Source organism: Pan troglodytes, chromosome 13 (assembly GCF_028858775.2).
Source record: "Pan troglodytes isolate AG18354 chromosome 13, NHGRI_mPanTro3-v2.0_pri, whole genome shotgun sequence".
NCBI classification, from domain to species: Eukaryota; Metazoa; Chordata; class Mammalia; order Primates; family Hominidae; genus Pan; species Pan troglodytes.
The window spans coordinates 68,266,417-68,291,917 of NC_072411.2; the positions used below are offsets into that span (position 1 = coordinate 68,266,417).

Here is a 25,501-nt window from a genome sequence, read left to right on the forward strand (position 1 = left end):
GACATGCATGTTAAATCTTGATATTCAGAATAAATAAATGATTGAAACATTGAAAAATTGTAATCAATTTAAAGTTTATTAAAGCAACTAGAATTACTCTGAAGAAAAGAGAGACTCTTTAAAAAGTAACTACAATGAATTCTTCCTCATAAAATTTTAGATGAAAAACCTCATTTTAGATGAAGGCAGGAGGTGGGAAAGTAAGAATGGGCAGCACTTTTTTGATACCTGTTTCAGAAGTTTGAATTTTAGATATTTCTAAAAGATTGATTTCCTTTTCTGTAAAACAATATAATTCATTAACAAGTATTGAGCTTTTCAAGTAACAACTTCAGATAATCATAAGTTGTATGTTCTAAAACAACAAAACTAGAATCCTCTTGACAAGATGCACCTGGTAGAAAATGTTTTGTAATGGATCTTTTCATGTTTCTGAAGTCTAATTAGTGCATTGATCCAGTTGATATGAGGTTATTTTCTAGCACTTTAATTTCCAGCTCTATAGAAATACAGCAAACAAGGTGTTTCCCTCTCCCCCTATGTCTCTGGTGTTTTTGTTATCATGTATATTTTATGTGTTCCTGTTTTTTCTCTCTGGAAGTTTCTAAGTTCCCAGAAAACTCAAACTGAGTCTGTAATGCTTGCTTTTTGTGCTTACAGTACTCATCATAGTCCTCTACTTGGCTTAATAGGTCATTTATAGTTGATTTTTAAAAGACTTGATTCCCCAAAAAGAGTTATATAATCTTCTAAGCAGTTAGTCATAATTTGAAAGGTTACATCTCTGTGAATTCTATACTTTACATAAACATTGGATGAAAAAGAAAAAAAAAGGTGAATGGAAAATCTACACATAGCTTCATTTATACAATGTTAATTACAGTGAACATGATCTCAGATCTGAAATTATTTATCATCCTATACTTAAATAATTATTATCTACATGCATTTAGTTAAGAGAGAACATTCGATAAAATGATATAAAAACAGAGTAAAAGGGTAGGGTCAAAAATTAACTCTAAGTTAATCTTTTTCAGGGAAAATAAAAATACCAGAGAGAGTGAAAAAAATGAGATGAATTTTTTAATATTAACTTAGTGCTTTAGAATTTGTCTTAAACTTAAAAACAATGATCACATATAAGAAAGAATTTATCTTTCTCAGGGGAAAATTATTGGATAAGAAAATTATCCCTTTGGTTAAGAAGATTTTGCTTTCTGGGATTTACTTTTGTCAATCTTAAAATTGAAGGGAAACATTATTCTTATGATTGAGGAAATAAAAACACTAAAAATCCTAATTAGAAAAGTTAGTAAACTTTCAATCTGAAATGAAGTTTCATAAATATTGCCCTCAGGGTTTATTACACCTCAGAGAGTTTCTTTCTCTTATTTTGAGGCAAGAGTGATGGAGCGCCTGTCTGGTTTTTGTGCAAAGGTATATCCCAAGAGATTTCCAACCAAGCTGGTTAGCAATGTTATCACACCTTCTCTTTAAAAGGACTATTAATTAAATGTAAACATAACAGAGAATCTCTCAAACATTTTAATGGGTCCCAGTGAGTAAATGCTATTTCTTTTGGGTGGTTTCACTAATGTGCTCTCATGGTGCATTACATAAAGTCTATGCTGAGTTTCATCATGTTAAACCAAAGCTCTCAAAAAAAAAAAAAAAAAAAAAGGAAAGGAAAGAAAAAAGAAACCATTGACCACTTCAAAAGACAGAATATTCATTAAAAACCATAACAGCATGATCAATATAATTAATTTAAAAATTGATTATGAAAACAAGCTTTTCTCACCATTTCTCAACATCTAATATAACTAAAACAAATATTTGTTAACATTATCTTTCCAAAAGAAAGAAAAAATAAAAGTCACAAAGGAGTTGGTTATTGTGTTACTAAAGTTAGAATTAATTATTAGTTATTTTATAGGAAGGGGGTGAATACAAAACATTTTGAAATGAAGATGATTTGGCTTCTCCTACCAAGTTAACAGAAAAATACATTACTATTATTACCATAATTATTTTTTGAGACAGTCTCACTTTGTTGCCAGGCTGGAGTGCAGTAGCAGGATCTCAGCTCACTGCAACCTCTGCCTCCTGGGTTCAAGCGATTCTCCTGCCTCAGCCTCTTGAGTAGCTGGGACTACAGGCGCTCACCACCAGGCTCAGCTAATTTTTGTATTTTTAGTAGAAATGGGGTTTCACCATGTTAGCCAGGATGGTCTCGATCTCTTGACCTTGTGAAAAAGGTTATTTTTCACTAACTCTAATCCTGATTATGTAATTTACTAATTTGATAATCTAAAAGCAGCACAATATAAAACCACATAGACCCAAAGAGTCATGTCATGTTCATAATTATATAGGTTGCCAAGTCATGTAGAACTAAGGATAGTAAAGAACAGGACAAGATATAAGGAAGCAGTCTGAAGTCTTCAAATACAAAGTAATAGACACAGAGCTAAGGAACAACCTTGCATAAGAAGGAGAGAAAAGGTGAATAAGAGGAACCAGATGCAATCAATGAAATACATTAGTAAAGTGGTAATTATGAAGCTGAAATGAATCAACAAATGTGAGACTATGAACAACAAAATCATTTTAACATTTATCTTCAGTAAAAACATGCTACTTGGATTTAGTTGTTTTTCATACTTCATTTAATTTTTTCTGTTACCTTTCAGGTAACAGAGATCTCTGGAGGTGAAACATTGCTCTGAACTGGCATTGATTCTAGCCCAGCTCTTGTAGACCAATTACCAACTTGTAAGTAAACATGTTCATGATTCTTCATTCTGACAAGCCCATGCTTCTCAGTCTTCATGTGGAAACTATGCATTTCCAGTTTTTAAGCACCCCATGTTCAATCCATCAACAAATCCCTTCAGCTCTAACTTCAAAATATACTCAGCATGTCACACCCTCACTATACAAAACTCTACCATACTAGTCTAAGCTCCCATCACCTCTCACCCGGATTTATGCAGAAACTCCAAGAAATCTTCCAGCTTCTGCCATTGCTCTTCGCCCTTCCACTCTTAAGATTGCACATTGTGAGATTTTAAAATCACATCCTTATAATGTTCTTCAAATGTCTTATAATCTGACCTCTACTACATCTCTGATCTACACTTTTTAAAAATAATGTCATTTGTTTTATTTGTTTGTTTGTTTGTTGGAGACAGAGTCTTCCTCTGTCGTCCAGGCTGGAGTGCAGTGGCACAATCTTGGCTCACTGCAACCTCTGCCTCCTGGATTCAAGTAATTCTCGTGCCTCAGCCTCACAAGTAGCTGGGATTATAGGCATGTACCACCAAGATCAATTAATTTTTTTTTTCATTTTCAGTAAAAATGGGGTTTCGCTACGTTGGCCAGGCTGGTCTTGAACTCCTGGCCTCAAGTGATCGCCCACCTCGGCCTCCCAAAGTACTGGAATTATAGGTGTGAGCCACTTCACCCAGCCTCTGACCTTAACTTTTAATACTCTTCCCATCTCTCATTATTCTCCATCTATTTTGGCCCCTTGGTTTTTCCCAAATGTTATGCATATCCTCACCTTGGGGCATGTGCCTTCATTACTCTGCCTAAAATACTTTTCCTCCACATATTTGCACGGCCCCCTTCAATTTTCTTTACGTCACAGAAGAAACGCCACCTTTATAGGCAGGCTTTCTCTGACCAATCATTCATTGATAGCATATTTATGTGCTAGTAAGTTCTTCATATTTGCACGGCCCCCTTCAATTTTCTTTACGTCACAGAAGAAACGCCACCTTTATAGGCAGGCTTTCTCTGACCAATCATTCATTGATAGCATATTTATGTGCTAGTAAGTTCTTCCCCCTCACTCTTGGTATTCCTCTTTTCCATATACCTTCTCCATAGCACTTTTCACTTATCTGACCTGCTACATCTTGATATGTTTCTTCAGCAAGGGGTATTGTTTTGTTCACAGCTCCATCTCCCTCCAGTGCCTGGAACTGGACCTGGCACACAGGTATTTAATAATTATTTGTTTACTGGAATAAAGAATGATTATGTGAATACATGGTTGAAAGGCTAAGCAAATTGGCTGCTTCACTGAATTTATTAGGCTACAGATCCAGAGACTGTATGAAGTCTCTACTGGAGCACATAAAAGGGATGTGACTCAGAGATATATGCTCCCTCAGTAAATTTCAATGGTCCAAGCCCAGGTTCATTGGAAAATGTGTTTCCATAATATTTTTTCTATACTGGCCTCAGTTTGGAAGCAATGAATAATCTCAGAGTATTCACAAAAGTATTTTCATTGATGTTTATAGGATTAAAAAAACTTTGTATTATATCTTATTATAACAGCACCTACAGTCTGAAATAGCATAGTATTAATACTTTCTGTAAGAGTTTAAGTTTTTTGAAGTCATTTTTTGGTTTGAAACTTTAAGTTGATTGATAAGCCCAACTTCTTTCTAGTTATCCTAGAATTTTAAGTCATGATCATTCATAAAATGAATAGGGAAAATCTTGGTAGCATCAGTACAAATTTAAGTCTATATACTGCTAATAAATTTCTTGAGGAGCAGGCCATACATGTTGATGAAATTCTTAAATCCCTGTAACATGGACACTTTTAAAGGAAACTCTGCATTTGCTTATAGCACTAATTTCAGCAAGCACAAAATTTATATTGACTGGATGTCGTACACCTTTGCTCCTTACATAAAATGATATTTGGTGTGTATTTAAAGAAAATCCATGCACTCTTTGTAGTTTGCTGATGTCTTTATTTTCCAATCATTTTGCTTAATGCATGAATGTTATAAGAGACCAGTTGAGAAAATCTTGGACACTGAAAGCAAGTCAAAGATTTTTCAAAAAATACTAATGCTGAGGGTAAGCCCATGACTAGATAAGTCATTAGCATCTGTGTTATCATAGCTTCTGTATAAGATTGTTAACAGAATCCTTGAAGAACAAGAAAAGTAGAAGAAGGAAGATAGGCACTGTGCTAGTAAGTTTATAATCATTATCTTATTTGATCCACTTAGCATCGCTGTGATGTGGATGCTGATATCCCCATTTTACAGATGAGATATCTGAAGAACAAGATTTTAAATTGTGCACAAGTTCTCACAGGCAGATAATAAGTCGGCAAATTAGAACATATGTTTATCAGGCTCCAAAGTTTGAACTTTGTATTACTGTATTACATTGCAGCCCTACTCTGGGCTTCTATTTTTACCTAGATGATACAATACTTGTTCAGACAATACTGCATTATCCCTGGCAAATTCCAGAAGTAGTAAGAAATTCAGCATATCAGAAAGCATACAGGAGTAGAAGGAGGTACTGTTACAAAACAAGAGACTAAGGCCAAATGTAAAGAACTTTACATGTCAAGTTAAGGACTTCAGACTTTACCCTAGAGGCCAAGGATTCTCACATTTTAGTGTGCATGCAAATCCTCTTAAGGGCTTGGGCCCTATCTCCAGAGTTCCTGATGAACTTGTGACTAGCAAGGAAAACTTTAAGGGTCTCTCAAAGTCTTTAGCTTGAGGGTAAGGTAGATCATGAAGTTACTGATAAAGACTGGAGGAAGCTGTAAACCATACTAAAGTTTTGTTTTTGTTTTTGCTTTTCAAAAAAAAAACTTATTAAACTTGGAATGTTTTACAAACAACAGATGGTGATGACAAATGGGGAATTGTAAGCAGGTCTGGGACTCAAGAGTGAGGTCAGAGGTAAAGACATTGATGTTAAGAGTCAATAGCACAGAAATGGCTTTTCAAGCCACAGGCATGCATGAAACACCTCAGAGCTCCAGAATAAGAAAAGATAACTGAAGATTGAACATGTGGGGAGAAATCATTATTTACAGGATATGCAGAAAAAATACTCATTAAAGAAATAGAGAGAGGAACTCAGAACTCTAAGACAAATAAAAGACCAAAGGTAGACTATGGCCTCTGAAACTAAGGAAAGGAAGAATTTTGAGAGAGACTGTAGTCAACAGTATCAAACAGTTTTCTGAGAGTTAGTGAGTAGATTCCATTTTTGATTAAAAGGACCAAAGTACAAACTCTTTCATTAACTTGTATTCTGGTGGTTCCATTGATTTGGGAATACGAATTAAGGCTCTAAGATAAGAAGTAGTAGCATGCCTACAGTCTAACATACAGTGATAGGAAATTACTGTTAGTCAAGTGCCATAGATGTGGCAACTCAAGCTTAGAGAGCTCTAGTGACTTGCCCTTAATCATCATACAGCTATAGCTGACTCAGCATGGAATGGAGTCTTCTGACTTACCGACAACCTCTGGTAAGTATTAGGCATTAAAACAAACCCCAAAACACTAATTAAGGAATGCTAACCAAGGTCTCAATTTTTGTCTTACCATCTGTGAAACAGGCCTCTGGCTCATCGGAATTCATAGGTTCAGCCTCTGCTTCTTCTCCTTCTCCAGGCAAAGGGTTATCAACTGTGCTGCACTCTGAGGAGCTTGACTGGTTTAATCTCTAGAAAGGAATTCACCACCCCACCAGGTAGTTCATTTAGAGTTCATTCAAATCTGATATTTAAGCCTTATTTAATAATCAGACTCATGCAAAGTATTATGAAAAAAGATTAATAGTATGATGGCCATAAAAAATGTATAAACACATATTGAGGTCAAGTAACCTTAAATGTATCTATACTTGATCTTTCTATCTACACCATCCTGTAAAATAATAAACTTTATTATGTTTATTAGACTAACAAGTACGTGGCCAAAATTAGATAAGGTAATATATTGATGTTAACTATCACTTTTGGAAAGTATTGGCCACATCTTATTTTTTAAATTTTTAATATAAATTTATGGACAATGACAATCATTATTTGAGGACAACCTATACCCTATTTGCAATATAATACACGTGTCAAATTACTAATGCCTGATCACTGAAAGCTCAGATCAAATAGTTGGCAAAAAACTTATTGATAGTTAAAATTTTTTAAAAAGATGAGTGCAAGATAAAGTCCAAATGTATTTTTTATTATCTCTTGGATTTAAATATGTATAGCAGGATGATATAGATAGAAGTTCTTTGATCAAGACCACAAAATCAAATATGGTTTTGAAATCAAAATGCCAATGACCATACCAACACCACCCATTTTTTATATAACATTTTAGTATATAGTAGAAAAGATCAAACAGTATTATTTATAACATCAAGAAAGTGGCTACTAAAGTAAGCACCACATGCAAACTCTGAACCAAAGATAGAAGAAAATTAAACATGGCAGACTTACACATGGAGTAATGAATTCATTGTCATTATGATCATATAAGTGATCATAACGCAAATAGGTTTTTCCCACCCAGAGCTTTATGAGTAACCATGATGTTTACACATACACACACACACACGAAGAAATCTTTACAAAAAGTACATACAGCAACTGTAGCAAAACTCTGTCAAATTTCCCAAATATTGTTTTATAAAGGAGTAAAGCAGCATATCAATGGAAGAGTTAATTTTTCATTCTCATTTGCTAAATGACATGTGAATATTGAAAGCTACTAGTTACTACAACACAATTCTCTTATTAAGTTACAACTTTATCTTTTTTAGAGTAGTTCAAGCAAGTGCAAGTGCTAAAAATAATAAAATACTTATTTCAGATAAATTGATTCTCAATCTATGAATTTGTATTAATATGATAGCCCAATCTAAAGGTTTGATTTTTAGAGATTGACTTGGAAGCTAGAAGTATTCTTGATGGGTACCACATTAAATTCTCAATGCTATTATTATCACCTAGTATACAACATCATAAAAATGGCATTGATAAAGTATTGTACATAAGGAATCATGTAAGCAGACAATGTCTTTCTTACAACTGGAGTAAATAACTATGAATAACCTATTAAGAGAACTCCTCCAATCTATGTTGGCCTAGAGGCATTATTCCCACCAGGTCCAGAAGTTTGATAATAGTATCAGTTATGAAAGTATCAGTACAAAATTTCACACAAAAACATGTTATTTAAACTGATTGAAATCATCTAAATTAGTTTAATTTAAAATAAGAAAATAGAAATTAATTATAACTGAATATTCTATAAAACTATAGAATAGGCTTTAAAATATAAACTATAGAATGAGTTTTAAAATATATAAGTTTTAAAGTACAGATTAATCCAGGAAACGATGTTGGATAAACTTATAATTACTACTATGTATTTTGTGCCAATTGCCACAAAATCCAAAGTACCATATTTAGAAGACTACAGTTTTAATGGCTTCAATTCCTGACCTCTTGGCTGCACGTGAACTATCACCAGAGAAGTGAAAGACAAGGCCCTATTATTCTGTGAAGTTAAGACCAGGCCCTTCATTTCTGAAAAAAGAATTATTGGCCTGGGTTTTGAGGTAAAGCAGTGAGAGGAATTGCTGATAGAAAGAATACAAAGCACCCCCCTGCTATTAGACACAATATTAACAATAGGAAATAGTTATAATGGTTTTTCTCTGAGCTGGTAACAACTTTTAAATAAAATGATTCTTATTTGCAGAATTCTGACTTTAGCTAAATTCATGAAAGCATCTTCAAACATCAATAATTGGTTTTCTCACTGTTTAAGAGAGCATTAACAAAGATTTATGCCAAATTAGATTATGAGCAAGTAAAAATTCACGTGATTTTATATAGTGTATCTTGTTGTTGAAACTTTTTTTCATATGCAGGTTTTATGTTTTTTTAATGGTCAATTGAATTCAGCTTGGCACAGAATTTTACATCATAAATTAAAGTTATTCAATATTATTGTTCAATGGGACAGAAATTATCAAAATATTTAACATGAACTATTATTAATTAATTTGTATTTACAGACAAATTATTATGGCTAATAGATTCTTAGACATTCAATGTTTTCTTGGGAATGCATTAAGTATTCAAACAGTAACTATTTCCATACTGTATATAAAATTAAATGTTTATAAGCATGCTTTAGCAATATAGACAGTTCTAGTCAATTCAGCCTTTGAAATCTATACTTGCTACAGTATAAGCTTCTTTAGCAGATTTCTAAGAGAATACCTTTATATAGAAGGGCTGATATATATAATAAAGTTTTTTTTTCCTGCGGTGAAATATATTGAATTCTCACAGTAGGCATCACCATATTTAAGTACTTTGAATATATGTTTTTTACTATACAAGGAAGATCATATCAATTATTTGTATTATTTTATATGATTAATTTCTATATTATCTTCATTTCTTTAAACTCAATCATCTGTTTAGTTTTCCATGTAATTTTGGAAATGAAAGAATGACTATATTAGAGAAGTGAAATAAATGCTTTAGTATGAAAGAAATTTATTTTGCTATTATAAATAGGACCTTCTGTAATTTTCACATGGATTTGATTTCTAATAAAAAGGAAGTATCAATTTTTTTTATCATTGGCAGTCTAGCTATAAATAAAGTAAATATAAATATAAGCATAGGATCAAGAAGGTGGACTCACTAGTATTAGGAATCAGAAGTGTACCATAATTAGCATTCCTGCCTTTTTATTGAATAATATGATATTGACTGTAAGTGCCTTCTAAAAGTGTTTTAAAAATATGAAAGTGATATAGTTGACTCAAACATTTTAAATGTATAATAGTATTTACAGTGCAAAATAAAAGTTCCCTCCACTATCTCCTTGATTCAACCCCCTTGAGGTAATCGAGAGAGAGAAAAAGAGAGAGAGGAGAGGAGAGAGAGAGAGAGAGAGAGAGAGAGAGAGACATATCTTTCCATATTTTTCAGTGTGCATCCATACAACACTATAGCTGTGAAACAATCCTTATCTTGATTGTAAACTTATGTAGCTATTTAACATGCTCCTTTTCAATTACTGAAAATATGTCCAAATTAAAAGCTTTATTATTCTTCATGGTTTTCCCTTTGATTGCCTTGAAGCTGTGTTTTCTACCATACTGCTTGAGTAGAAATTGTGTTAAATATATGTATCATATTAGAACATGTCCTAAGTTGTTCACTTACAAATTTATCACTGGCATTTCCTAAGATAAACATTAACGATGTAAGCCTATTTCATGCTATCATGGATGGTGGTTAATGCTAGTTAGTTATTTATTTTTCCAAGAGGTGTGAGTTAGGAGTGTCTAATGACTTGATAATCTAACGCTCAAAAGAAGAAACTATCAAACACAGCAGCACTGTACAAAACACAGAACTCAACAAAAACCTTACTCAAAGAGAATGATTGATGCTGAAAAGAACTGAAAAATGTTACATTTTAAGTACATACTATAAACTGTTTGCTTCACACAACAAAAAAAAGATATTCTTCAAGGAGCAGAGCCTAGAATGGTTATTTCACCTGAGCCTTAAAATACTCACAAAAGACAGTAAGAAAGTTGAGAGAAGCAAATCAAAAGGAGGAGATGGGTATAAAAGAGAAGAAAAATTATGGCAGACAGTGGTAAACTAAGCTCCATTATCTGTTAATAAGCAAGAAAGACATTTTAAAATTAGTTTCAAGTTACTATTATCCATCTTTTAATTTAACTGTGTAGTTTTACAGTCAATATCTATAATTGTGTTCTTGAATCATTAAGGAGTAAAATAGTAAATTTCAATTAAAGGATCAAAGGATCCTTTGAGAAGAAATCCACACATAGTTACTATGTGGCATAAGAGTCCAATATTTTCCAAGTTTCCCATTATGTTACAGGACAACTAGATGTTTAAATACTCTCTTCTGGTGTAGAACCAAAATAACCTTTCTTCTCTCTTGCAATCATTCAGGGCCTTTATTTTTTTCCTTCTGGAGAAATGTGAACATTATCCTCTTATAGAGTTTTTAAAATTGGAGGTCATTAATATTATTGATATTACTATTTGTGATTTTCATCTTGAGTGTAATCACATTTCTTAACATGATTTAGATTTCTGGGCCCCTTGAGGTCTCTACAATCTTTTTTTTTTTATATGAAATTTCTCAAGATTCTTTTTAAAAGGTAATGCCTCAAGTTAAAAAATCACTGAAGCTCAGGAATTTCAGGAAAAAAATGGAAATAATTTAAAAATACTCCAGATATTATTGATCAGTGGAAAACTCAACTGTATTTTCTTCTGTTGTCTAAGTTTTAATGTTACTTCCACTAATTTAGCAGAAAATTGTCAGTTTATTAACTAGTTGCAATAAATTCTGGGCTCACATTCTAATTATGGGCAACTAAAACTTTAGCTCTTTTTTTAAAAAAAAGGGCAAGAAAACCAATTTTTTTCCTTTCCTATTTTTCTTTGTCTATTGCTAGCAGAGAAATATTGTGTAGGCTCTGGGAGGAATAGCTACTTATTCAGCGTGAAACACACAGTTCCATCACAAGGTCAACATGATATATAGTATTCTGTTGGTGAAATAATGAGGTCAAATCTCAGCCACCACCAGAGAAATTCAGAATAAAACCAGTGATTTCACGGAGACCTCTTCTTTTTCTCAGAATCTTCTACCTAGGGCACTTTCTATCCAATAACATGAAAACTTACGTGACTGAATGATAAGATATGAATATAAAGAAATCATATAAAAGCAACAACAGTTGGCCATGTAAGAAGGCTAGACTGGCTACAGATTTCTCAGCCAGGTCCTATAGTATCATCTTGAAGCATCTTTCTAATGAAAAGAAGAGAAGCAAAGAGCTAGGAGTGTAAAGTGGCCATTGATATTCAAGGGCTCTCTCTGTGCTCTGTCACAGAACTGCTACACTGTTTGCAGAGAAAGCAGCTGGAATACAGTGGGTCAAGTCAGAGTGTCTTAAAGTCTTTAGAAGCAAACATTTAAACAATTTTGCTATTTATGCCAGCTTAAAAAAATGCAACAAGTAGGTAAAGAAGGATTGGAACCTTAGCAAACATAAAGGCAAAGTGTAGATACGCAGACTCAAGCTTCGTAAATATTATCTATAATTTTGAAACAAACAAGAATGACAAACACAAAGTAAGCTACCTAGATATCTGAATCATTTCTGTTAACTACTAATACTACCCACAATGAAGGAGGGCAAGGAAAAGTGAATTTTAATGAATGGAATAATTACTAGCTTTTTAAACATGTGGATTTCTAATATTGAAAATATAAATAGAAATTTTACATGGATAAAATAACTATATCCTTTATGTAGGCAGCTTTTGCTAAAGTGCCATATTTCAAGTCATTCTTAACTGAATATTCAGTTTTTTTCTAAAGAGGATGACCATTCATTAACATGTACCTCATCTTTTCTAATAGCTTGGTAAAAAAGTAATAAGAATTTATGAATTCAAAACATATATATGCATGTTTATATGTCTATGCATGTATATATATTTCTAGAAATAGCTTTCTCAAAAATTATATGTTTTATCTATACCTATATAGATAATATTGGGTGTATATGCATCCTTATTTAGGCTCTAGTTGAAGAAAATTCACCATATTCTGGAATAAAATAGTTTTCTATGAGAATATTGCCTCTAAATCCCCACCAAATTTGAAATAGAAAAATATATCTTTTACTTAGGCCACCTTTAAAATTATCTTCGAATAAACTGGAACACTAAAATAACTAATTTTTCATTTGAAACTGTTAGCAATATTATCTCTAAGGTGTGTCAATTTCAGGATAAAGTTTTGCTTTCATCATTGCACAATAGATAACAATAATACAAACATCTCAACAATGACAGAGAAATTCAAAATATGAACTAGATTATAAAAAGGAGTCAAGATTCTTATTGGCAGAGATTCCTGCCCCCATCCTAGAACTATTAAAGTTCAGTCATTCAACAAAGTATGCTAAAATTAAAATATATCTTAGTATGTATTTTAATACATTTTAGAAATATTCAATAAGGCAATACATATTAATCTGTATCTAATTTCAGTAAAAGTGTTCTATGTGTTATTGATAGATAGGATTTATAATATGCTCTATCTAAACCTCTTAGTTTCTAGAGACTGATCTGATTATGTATATAATCAGAAACTTATTCTTATCAATGAGTAATATTACTTCTGGAATAAAATTAAACATTTTGAACACTTATCACTTATTCATTCATAGGCAAGGCCTATCAACTTTTAACTGATGCATTTTATATAGGAGCAAATAAAATCAAATGTTAATTACTGAGTTGATTTAAAAAAATAAAGTCCCATAACTAACAGTGCATAAAACCATTTCAAAATGTATTCAAAGTTTATACTAGAAGCAGGGTACTTTGGCTTTGACCCCAACTTTCTAGATGTGTACTAAGAAAGCATGAGTCTCAATTTGCTTATCCATAAATACATAACCAGAATTATTAAATACAAAGCTAGAATTACAATGATCTTTTCCTGCTCTGAGATTTTATATTTATGTCAGAAACACTTCTTCCACAATTTTTTAGAGTTTTGATCTACTTAATTTAAATGTGACAATTTAATGTGATATACATCTCTCCATATTTTTGTGTAGATTAAATCAGGAAGGGAAGTTGATAGAGGTTTTCAAATTAAATGTTGCTTCAATGGCTACTGTTACATTCTGCATTTTACTTTTATAATCAATTCAATAAAAATCTACAGATCATGCACTTGAAATCACTTAAGCACATGAAGGTTACATCAAAGAAGTCATCAAGAGAATCACAAAAAAATAATCAAATTGCCCTGGTGACATGCTGTGATGTCACTTTATCTATTGAACAACTGTATATGTTTCTACTTTCTTGCAGTGGGTCAGGCAGAAAGGTTTTGTAGCTGAACAGCATGCAAGACATTGAAAAAATATCGTATGTATGATTTTTTTAGGTAACCTGTGTAAAAGTGGTGACATATGTCTCTGCCTGGTTAAAAGCACAGAGCTGCATCCTTGATTGATCCAGTTTGATATTACCCCTGTGAGAAGAAGGTTAGGTACTGAATTTTAGAAATGCAGCATGATGAAAGAGTTTAGTCAACTGTGTTTTAAAATGTTTAAAGTCATATACCTGTAAGTAGAAATTAGTTACATATTTGAAAGTACGTGCTATATACTCAACATTAAGCAATATATTTGAATCACAGTACTAAGATTAAATGTCATTCAACAGAGACTTAAAAACAATCAATTAAACAGTTACATAATTCTACTCTACTATTTAAAAATTGAATTTAAATACTATAATGTGCTAATGCAATGTTTTGCATTCTATTTTTCCTTAAATGCAAGCAACATTTAAATATAAGTGATTCTTAGTATAGGGGGTGAGGTGGCAGTAAGAGTATGCAGCTTTAAAAAGCATATTCTAAAATTAGCATTTCTTGATTGACTTATTTTTATTTAATTAATTTTGACATTTTAAACAGCATTGCAAAAAAGTGAAGTTTCCAAATTTATCAAAATATAGAGAATAAGACACATTGATTTGAATATGTCAGACAAATATTTCATTGTTTTTGGGCATGTAAACAAATCCAATGAAGATGGAAAGGTTTTTCAAATTCTTTGGAAACAACCTGAAAAAAAGAAATGGTCTAAGTGCAATTCTACAGAAGAGTACTTTTAAAAAAATCTATGCATAAAAAATAGAATCAAATGCCAATTTTACCCAACAGCATAACTGTAACTAATCCCTAAATCTTTCAAAGTCAAATGCATTTTTAAAAGATTATTATATTTTCTAAAGTGTAGTAATAAGCAGAACGTAAATCTAAAACTTTGATTAAAAATCTAAAGAGAGAAAGTCTTGATAACAATGTAATTAAAACCACCACATAGTAAAAGGACATTAAATATTTAATTTGGGAACTGCAAATATTGAAACAACTTTTTATCAGGTCAACAAAATGACTACATTTCATAATAATAAGCATATTTAAGTCTCTCCAAAGATAATGACTTTGTGGACTGAACACTGAATAGATGAATGGGTGGATAGATGAATGAATGAGTGAATCAGGTGAACAATATGAATGCTTGTTCCTCTGCCTGAGATTTCCTTCTGTACCACATCTGCCCAGTGAAATTCTCTCCATACTGTTAAGGTCTGGTCTAAGTGCCACCTCCTTTCATGTGAAGTCAGCCAGATATAGCCCCTTACTCAATGCATCCTCAATGGACTAGTTTAGTGTCCTGTTACGGATTGTGCTTTGCTTTGTTCTGTGTTATAATTTTTTGTATATTTACCTAAGGTGCAAGCTATTAGAGTGTATACTTTTTGTTGTCAATGATCAATCACCCTTTACCTTTGAAGTACATGAAGTTTTTAGTGTGGTTTTTGGGGGACTCAATATTTTTAGGGGGCCAAAAATATTTCATGAGTGTAATTTAGGAGAGAAAAACTCTATGCCTATTATAATTCTGGGCAGAGAGTCATAGAAAATTTTAATGTGTTCTCTACTATGCATAAATAAAAGAAATGAATAAAATATCTGTGTTCAGTAACATAATATTTATGTAATTAAGAAATAAGATTATACAGGTAGAATAAAGTTTATATTTTACTTATGCCTTTTTATTATGTTGAGCCACATGAAATTTCTAGTTTTTGCAGATTAAAAATGGTTGGATATTTAGTTTTTTATTATTTAACTTAAAATATTCTTATTTTCATATATATTTTCTAATTCAATAAATAAAAATTAACTTTTGTTTTTTGGTAATTTTATACAATATGTTTCAAAGTATAACATTACAATTGATGCATATTATTCCAAATTATGCCTAGTAACTGCATCTCTTAAAATAGAAAATTACCATCCTTCAATTCTTTTGACATTTTCATAAAGGAATAATAATAATTAGTAGCAGTAGTAATATTGGAGAAGCATGTCTGACCTTGTTAATACCTTCCAAGGTATCTTACCAAGTGAATCCAGATTTTATTCAGGGTAGCAATATGCCCAGATAAATGTCCTGCCTCAGCCAGGCTACCTTGTTGTTAGGGGTGGCCATGTCACACTGTTCTTGCCAATAAGACATAAGCCAAAGTTGGATAACGATCTCTGGGAAAGTTTTGCCCTTCCTCAGGCAAGTGGGATAGTCATTACTTCTGCTTCTTTCTATTTCTTTCTCTACATGGGTATTGGATATAAAGCTGTAGGTGGAACAGTCACCTCTAATCATAGGCATTAATATAGAAGAAAAAACACATGTGAAGACTGGCAGAAGGGAGAAGAGATGGAGCCTAGGACATGGAGGCCACGTGGACTGCTGATCTGTGGATGTTTTAAAATATGAAAACAGAATGTTCTATCCAGTTATACCAATGTAGTTAAGTCTCTGTTGCATGCAGTTAAACAGAGTCCTGACTCAGAAATAGCCAAAAATAACATAACACACACACACAAAAATAGGGATTACCCATGTACCCTTAAGTAAAATAGGTTTATTCAAATAGTTAAGATCTTAACATGTGTACCTTGGTGTGGCAGTAAGTGTACTCCCTAGCCTCTAATATAGCCTTAATGTGAAAGATAATATAATAATAAATCAATTCTACTTAATACATTGTCCTGAGAGAACACAAAGTTTCAAAGAGAGCAAAGTGATGTGTAGAAAAAATTATGCCAAATTGATTTAATAGTTTTCTGTAATAACATAATAAGTCATGACAAAGGAGATGCTTTAAAGGCAATGATCTGGACTTTAGTGATATTTCTGAGTCACTTGCCAATTTCATCAACAAGCCAGGAAGAGCTGGATAAGTCTTAGTAGCACTAAGAACCTCATAGTTACCTCAGCAAGGTTTTCACCTAGAGAAGAATGAATGTATCAGGCAGAAGCTACAAGAACTTGAATTTGGTCTAGATGAGTTTGTCATATTTATCAATAATTTGCATGAAAAAAAGACACATTAATATATGCAAAAATAAATATACAGATACACATGAAATACTATAATGTATAAAATATGCATGTAATATTGAATAAATGGAAAGGAAAGGGTTATGTAGTCTTGAGAAAGAAATATATTCTAGAAGTAAAATCAGTTTTACTTTTCAATAAAGAAGGGAATAAGATAGTTTTGAAGAAACAAATTTAAACACTTAAAATATAAAAATCACACATTATTACCAAGGTAGACTATAACCTAATCAGTCAGCATTAAGGTGGATTAGAAGCACAATATCAGATTCCCAATGAATCAGCAAATGTACAATACCATTACAACAGAAAATTTCACCCTGAATTACACCATTACAGAGGTATAGCAGAAAACAATTATACTACTACTCATTTTCTTGCCTTTCTATGGCATGTAGTATAATGATTAAAGCTTGGGGTTTAAATTTAAAAAGACCCCCAGATACGTCCATGACTAACCAAATCTTTTCTTAATCTTTTAGAATCTCAGTCATCTGCAAATATAGATGAATTATATTTACTTCCTAAGGAGGTCACAAAGAGGAAAATTATATAATGTGTGTAAAGGGGCTACTGTATACATTTTATCCGTGTGTGTGTGTGTGTGTGCGTGCTTTCTTCTTTTGCATCCACCTCTCAAATGTGTTTGATCCGCTGTTCTCAGCTGCTGTCTATGGTTCTGTCATGCAGTAGATGCTCTAAGGCACTGTCCACATCCTGCTTTCCAGCGAGCTGCTCATTCCCCCAGCTGCCAAAAGTGTTGGATGCTGAAGGCTCACATCTGAATCCCTCTTTGGGCCTTATCGTGGCAGAAAGGAGGTGCTTCCCGCAAGGTTATACCCTTCTCCCCTGGAAAGGTAAAGGGAGAGCCTACATCCAATGAATGGTGTGGAGAAGAAAGGCCTGACCTTCTTGCTTTGTTTTGGAGCTACTCCAGAGGGTCGTCACAGCATCAGACATGCCAATAGGATCAGCCGAAATCTCTGTTGCAATTTTAACAGTTCAACTTCTCTCTCTGCCCAATAATTTTGCATGCCTCACTTTTTACAGATATTACGTTTCATTCCTGAAAACACTTCTCAGTAAATCTCAGATTTCTCTCTCAGGATTGGTTTCCCAGGGAACTGACCCCTACACAATCCTGTGATTAATGAAAGTTAACATACAAAATCCCAACCTATCTACAACTCTGACTTTTCTTCTTTCCTTAAGATTTATCTTTCCATATACCTCCTGTTCAGGTTCACTGCCTGTACTGCAAGTAGTTCAAATTTATGATGCCACCAAATTAAACTCTGTATTTCCCCTACCTCCTCAATTTTCTCCTCCATCAGTGTATTCTTAATTGCATCAATAACCATCCAGTCTTCTAAGTCAAAATTCTTTGTTGTGGGTTGAATTGTAATCCTCCAAAAGTTATGTTGAAGTCCTAACCCTGGCATGTTTGAGTGTGATCTTATTTGGAAATATGGTCTTTGCAGACACAATGAAGATGAGGTCATTGTGTGGGTCCAAATCCAATATAACTGGGGTCCTTATAAGAAGAAAAGACAGAGACACACAGGGAGAAAACTATGTGAGTACCGGGCCAGAGATTGGGATGATGCAGCTGCAAGCTGCAAGGATTGCCAACAACCTCCAAAGTTAGAAAGCAGCAAGGCAGGATACTTACTAGAGCCTTTAGAGAAATCATGGCCTTGCTCAGACCTTGATTTCAGACTTCTAGCCTCCAGAACTGGCAAAAGAATAAATTTCTGTTGTTGTAAGACACTGAGTTTTGCTAACTTGTTACAACAGCCGTAAGAAACTAATACATCCTTGGATCAGCTCACAATCTTATATATCTAGACCCTGAGCCCTTATATTTTAACTTTCAAGTTAATCCAGATATTAAATTATTGCAGCTGTGTGAGAACATGATCTTTTTTCCCTCAGCAATTCTTAGCACAGTGCTTAGAGCATAGTAAGGTGTAATAAATATTTATTGACAAACGGGTGCATTTCATGCTTCCTTTAAGGCTTCTAATGAGGAAGCACTTCACTGCCAGTGGTAAAAAAGCCTGTGTAGTGTGTTGTTAATGTTTGGAGTGTGCTTGGAGGGCTTCATTGCACTTTAGGAGAAGGCTGACTCTGAGAAGAGCCATCAGTTCAGTGCCTGCATTCTTAGAAACAGTGAAAAGAGTATTATTCTCATGGGTACCTTTGAGATAACAGCGTGTCTTTCTCGATTCTGACACTGACTGTCTCTTCAGAGAAGTGCTATTGTTCTATTTCCATTTGTTTCCTCAGAACTGTTTAAGATATTTGACTAAACCGTTTGTTTTAACTCATCTCTTTGGTTATTTTCTTTATTTTATTTATTTTTTATTTTTTATTTTTTATTATACTTTAAGTTTTAGGGTACTTTCTGATAAGAGGTTTTACCGTAAAATATTTTGATTTGATTCTGGAGTGTATTTTTAACTGTCTATCAGGTTGAGGAAATCTGTCAACCTGAAAACTTATACTAGGAGAGCACTGAAAATTCTCCATAAACTCTGTTGAGAAACCAGGATGCTAGGTCATAAAAGAGAGGGTTTTTGGGTAGGGAGAAGAGAGGGAGAGATATCAAAGGTCAGTGATGTTTTTTCCCCTTGCTCAAAATGCAGGTTCTTAAACAAGCAAAAGGGGAAATATACCCATAGCACCTGAATAAAGAAAATAATATCTCAGAAACCTGAATCCAAGTAAGCTAGGGATTAAGTTGGCATCATTTATTTTAAAAATTATTTTTGACACATAATAATTGTACATATTTATGGGGTACATGTGATAGTTTGATACATGTATACATTATGTAATTATCAAATAAGGTAACTAGCAGATCCATAGCTTTGAACATTTACCATTTCTTTGTGAGGCGACCATTTAAAAACTTCTAGCTATTTTGAAATATACAACACATTATGGTTAACTCTAGTCATCCAACGATTCAATAGAACACCAGAACTTACTCTTTCTATCTCACTGTAGCTTTGTACCTGTTGACCAATCTTTCCCCATACCTCGCTCCTCCAAGCCTCCCATCCTCCGATAACCACTATTCTACTATCTACTTCTATGACAACCCTTTAGATTCCACATATGTGTGAGATATTTGACTTTCTGTGCCTGGCTGATTTCACTTAACATAATGTCCTCCAGGTTCATTCATGTTGCCACAAATAACAGGATTTCATTATTTCTTATGACTGAATGGCATTCAATTTTTCTTATGTACATTTTCTTTATGCATTTATTTATTTATGATCATTTAGGTTAATATGATAACTTGGCTATTGTGAACAGTGCAGCAATAAACATATAGGAGTACAGTATTCTATGTTTACTGTATCTCTTCAACATACTGATTTCATTTCATCTGGATATTTACTTAGTATTGGGACTGCTGGATCATATGAAAATTCTATTTTTAATTTTTTAAAGAACCCCCATATTACTTTCCATAATGGTGGTACTAATTTACATTCTCACAATCAGTGTGTAAGGATTCCCTTTTCTCCATATCCTTTAAACACTTAAATCTTTTGATTTTTTGATGGTAGCCATTTTAACTAGGGTGAGGAGATACCTCAAGATAGGTTTGATTTGCATTTCCCTGGTGATTAGTGATGTTGAGCATATTTTCATTTATCTGTTGGCATTTCTTTGTCTTCTTTTGAGAAATATCTATTCAGGTCTTTTGTCCATTTTTGAATTATTTGTTTTTTTTGTCATTGTTGAGTTGTTTGAGTTCCTTGTATGTTTTAGATACTAACCCATTATCAGATGCATAGTTTACAAATTTATTTTCCCATTCTGTAGGTTATCTCTTCACTCTACTGATTGTTTGCCTTGCTGTGCAGAAGCTTTTTAGTTTAATACAATCCAATTTGTCTATATTTGCTTTTGTTGCCTGTGCTTTTTAGGTTTTATCCAAAAAAATCCTTGCCTAGAACAACATCATGAAGCTTTCCCCCTGTTTTTTTTCTTCTCTAATAGTTGTGTAGTTTTCAGTCTTACATTTAAGTAGTCTATTTTGAGTTGACTTGTGTATAAAGTAAGAGATAAAGGTCTAATTTCATTCTTTTGCATGTGGCTATTCAGTTTGCCCAGAACCGTTTACTAAAGAGGCTGTCCTTTCTCTATTATAGGTACTTGGAACCTTGTCAAAACTCAGTTGACTGTATATGTGTAGATTTATTTCTGGGCTCTCTATTCTTATGTATTGCTCTGTGTGTCTGTTTTATGTCAGTATCATTCTGTTTGGTTACTATAGCTTTATAGTATGTTTTGAAGTCAGTTAGTGTGAAGCCACCAGCTTTGTTCTTTTTGTTCCAGGTTACTTGGGCTATTTAGGGTCTTTTGTGGTTTCATACAAATGTTAGGACTTTTTTTTTTTCTGTAAAGAATGTCACTGGTATTTTGATAGGGATTGCATTAAACCTGTAGATTGCTTTGGGTAATATGGACATTTTAAAAATAATAATTATTCTAATCTATGAACATGGAATATCTTTCCCTTTTTGTGTCCTCTTCAATTTCTCTCACCAATATTTTATAGTTTTCATTGTAAACATATTTCACCTCCTTGTTTAAATTTATTTCTAGGTATTTTATTTTTTGTAGCTATTGTAAATGGGATTGCTTTCTTGATTTATTTTCAGATTATTAGTTGTTAACATATAGAAATAATATTGATTTTTGCATGTTGATTTTGTGTCCTCCAACATTACTGAATTCATTTATGAAATCTACTACTTTTTTTCATGGGGTCATTAGAACTCTCTATATCTAAGATCAGATCATATAAAAACAAAGAGAATTTGACTTCCTTCTTTCCAATTTAAATGTCCTTTATTTCTTTCTCTTGCCTGATTGCTCTGGCTAGAACTTCATTACTATGTTGAATAAAAGTAGTGAAAGTGAGCATCCTTATCTTGTTCCAGATCTTGGAGAGAAAGCTTTCAGCTCTTCCCTGGTTAGTATCATGTTAGCTGTGGGTTTGTTACATATGGCCTTCATTACATTAAGGTATGTTTCTTCTATACTTAATTTGTTGATAATTTTTATCAAATAAAGGATACTGGATTTTATAAAATGCTTTTTCTCTGTCTATTGAGATGATTATATGGTTTTTACGTTTCATTCTGTTGATATAATATAGAAAGTTTATTGTTCTGCAAATGTTGAAACATCTTTGCATCCCTGGGACAATTTCCAGTTGAGCATGGTGAACAATCTTTTTGATAGGCTGTTGGATTTGAGTTGCTAGTATTTTGTTGGGGCATTTTGCATCTGTGTTCATCAGGGATAGTGGCCTTCAGCTTTCTTTTCGTGTGTGTGTGTCCCTGTCTTGTTCTGGTATTGGAGTAATATTGGCCTTGTAGAATGAATTTAGAAGAATTCCTTTCCTTTTGATTTTTTTGGAATAATTTAAGAAGAATTAGTATTAGTTCTTCTTTAAATGTTTGGTAGAATTCATCAGTGAAGCCATGTGGTCCTGGACTTTTCTTTGCTAGGAGAGTTTTTATTACTGATTCAATCTTGTTACTCATTATTGGTCTGTTTGAGTTTTCCATTTCTTCATGATACAGTCTTGGCAAGTTGTATGTGTCGAGTAATTTATCAATTTCCATTAGGTTTTCCAATTTGTTGGAGTATGATTGTTCATAGTAGTCTCTATTGATCAGTAGCTGCTGCAAACGTTGTTAATGATTCTGAAGTTGCATCCAAATTTAGGCAAACAATTCAAAGGATATGATCCAGAACAGGCATTTGTAATAAAGTCCCCAAGTATGTCTTTCACACACTAAAATTCTGAAGCACTGATCTTCATCATGCTATCTCTTTTAAATTCAGTCTGTAACCAATAGCTACTTACAGTGTGTATGTAAGCACTCAATTTCATACTTATAATAATTGTACATTGAGCACTTTTCAATAAGCATTTGTCTAATTATTTATGAGAATCATATAATCTTTATTACAATCTATTTTACACATAAATAAACTAAAAAAATGTTTTTGTAAATTGCTCAAGGTCTTATCAAAAGCTAAGATTTGAGGCAAATATTCTATCTTAAAAAGTGGCATTCTTAACCATATCCCAAGGTAGTGGCTAAGACTTAATGACATAAATATATAAATTAGGAGTTGCTTTCTATTGGGTAATTCAATTTGCCTCTTTGGCTCATCCAGGCTCATCACAAACACAACCATCACTATTTCAAAGGCATCTCAGATACGAAAAAAATAAAAGTAGCAAAGGAGGGAATTCACAGTTCAAGACTCTGGGAACTCAAGTGGGAGATGAAGATTATGAGAATTAGAGCAGGAAAAGTTAGCATAGGAGGATTAAAGACATTTTAGACAAATAAATAAAATGTACACTATTTTAGTGATCTGAATGGGAAAACAAAACAAAACAAAAATGACAGAATTTAAACTGGAAACATTTTCATCTGAAGAGGCTGGAAAGAAAGACCTTAGATGTAAGGTTTTTATAGTTGACCACAGCTTAATATCTTATCAAACAAATTTCCTTTAGATCTTGAACCTTCATTATTTCTCAATTCTTATATTTTCAGGTAGGTTTGTCTATACTTAATATGACATACTTTGAGATACGTCATGGAAAATTTTTTATGAAGAAGGGCAAACTTTCAAAGTTCATAATTAGAAGTCAGTAGCACTAAGAACCTGAGTTCTTAGGTAATAATAATGATGCAGAAATCGATGACAACAAAAACTTTTTTTAAAATGGCTTGCTAATTCAAACACTATGCTACATGACTTAAAAATACTAGCTTGTGTATCTGTTACTACAACCTCTAAGGTAGCCACAAACTCCTGCATATTTAATTGTGCATACCATAGAAATGTAATAGAGTAAGAATGTACACTCTTTTATCATATAGATATAACCATTATGTAATAAGAAAAAAATTAGTGAAAATCAAGAATATTAGAATATTAACATCAAATGATTTTTAGACAACTCAGTTTATAGGGCACTAGATTTCATACGCTTTAGGAAGGGCTCATGGAATAAGTGACAGAGTAATTTTATGAATGGTTAAAATAATCTATTTCAGTTATAAAATACAAATAAAATCACTAGTTATAAAAGATAGCTGACCATTATGACAACACACCTTCATCTGCATGCCACAGGTATATAAATTCTATAGCTGCATGGCTTTATACCCCAGGGGAGACAAATTATTAAGTCCAATAGGAATGTTTGTTTTGTGTTTCAAATGGACAGAGAGGACAAGAGAGGTAGAAATTCCATTGAGCTATAAGTCACAAGCCTAGGACTCTTGACATGGCTCTGCCTTTATAACTGTATAACTCTATAACTCTAGATTTATAACTGTATAACTCTAGCTTTATAACTGTGAATAAAATCACTTCCTTTTAATGAGTCTGCTTTTTCAATTAGAAAATGAAGTGCTAAATGGAAAGTTCTATAAGGTTCCCTTAAAAATGTTACAACTCAACATACTAAGAATAAGAATTTTGTCAGCAGCTAAGGAGATCCATGAAAGGTCAGCCATTGACTTTAAATGAAAGAAAAATGAACAGGTAAGAAATAATTCCTCATAAATGTTAAGAAATAATTTCAGAAGTCTTTGGTTGACTTTCCCCAGCTCCTGAAGTGCTTTAACACCTAGAATCCAAGTTTTATTCTGAGAGCAACTGTCTGCCAGGCAATTGGAGTTTATAATTTTAATCTTCTTTAAATGGGTGACTGAGTTAGTTAGAAAAAAATGGGTGACTGAGTTAGCTTCCCTTTCCATATGATACTAAACCTAGATGCCTGCTCCTTAAAAGGCATACGTGGAATCTGATTTTCTAACTTTAAGCTGAAATGAACACGGTTTTAAAATTTTGGGAGTATTACTTCTTCCATGTAGAACATTTTAAAATATACAAATAAAATACAGCTGGCCTTCTGTATCCCTGGGTCCCACATCTGTAGAGTCAACCAACTACAGATGGAAAATAATTGGAAAAAATAAATATAAAAATACAACAATAAAAATAGTACAAATAAAAAATATAGTAAAACAAATATTTACATTGTGTCAGTGATTTACTTTTACATTATAAGTAATCTGAAGATAATTTAAAGTGTACATATGAGAGGATGTGTGTAGGTTATATGGTAAACATTGTGCCATTTTACATAAAGGAATTGAGCATCTGCAGATTTTAGTCTCTGTGGGAGGCCTTCAAACTACTCGCCCATAGATATCGAGGGATGACTAGATTTGATTCCTTACTTTACCGTCTTGGAAAAAATGTCCTTGGCTACATAGAAACATATATCATGATTTATTTATTTAATCATTTATTCACTCAATTAAATATAGAGCATTTTATTTTATTTTGTTTTAATTTAATTTAATCTTATGTATTTATTTTTTTTGAGACAGAGTCTCACTCTGTAGTCCAAGCTGGAGTGCAGCGGTGCGATCTTGGCTTACTGCAACCTCTGCCTCTGGAGCTCAAGTGATTCTCATGCCTCAGCCTCCTGAGCATTTTACATATATACATATGTGTGTGTGTGTGTGTGTGTGTGTGGGCTGAGCATTTT

At 32.8% G+C, this 25,501-nt stretch overlaps 1 protein-coding gene and 1 long non-coding RNA gene across 9 annotated transcripts in view; one reads left to right on the plus strand and one right to left on the minus strand.

Annotated features, from left to right (window-relative positions):
• Positions 1-25,501, plus strand: part of LOC104005249 (uncharacterized) — a 145,440-nt gene that overhangs the window by 94,481 nt on the left and 25,458 nt on the right. For 2 of the 3 annotated variants that reach the window (XR_008546809.2, XR_001716065.3), the window contains exons 4-6: positions 2,694-2,775; positions 3,965-4,006; positions 6,456-6,534. This is a non-coding gene — a long non-coding RNA (uncharacterized LOC104005249). The remainder of the gene's footprint in view (positions 1-2,693; positions 2,776-3,964; positions 4,007-6,455; positions 6,535-25,501) is intronic. The other variant, XR_002942742.3, reaches the window with a different exon arrangement.
• SCN9A (sodium voltage-gated channel alpha subunit 9) overlaps positions 1-25,501 on the minus strand; it is a 179,526-nt gene that overhangs the window by 48,510 nt on the left and 105,515 nt on the right. For all 6 annotated transcript variants that reach the window (XM_016949463.4, XM_016949458.4, XM_054679925.2 and 3 more), the window contains one exon: positions 6,387-6,507. In XM_016949463.4, coding sequence (XP_016804952.3) covers positions 6,387-6,507 — 121 coding nt within the window. The remainder of the gene's footprint in view (positions 1-6,386; positions 6,508-25,501) is intronic.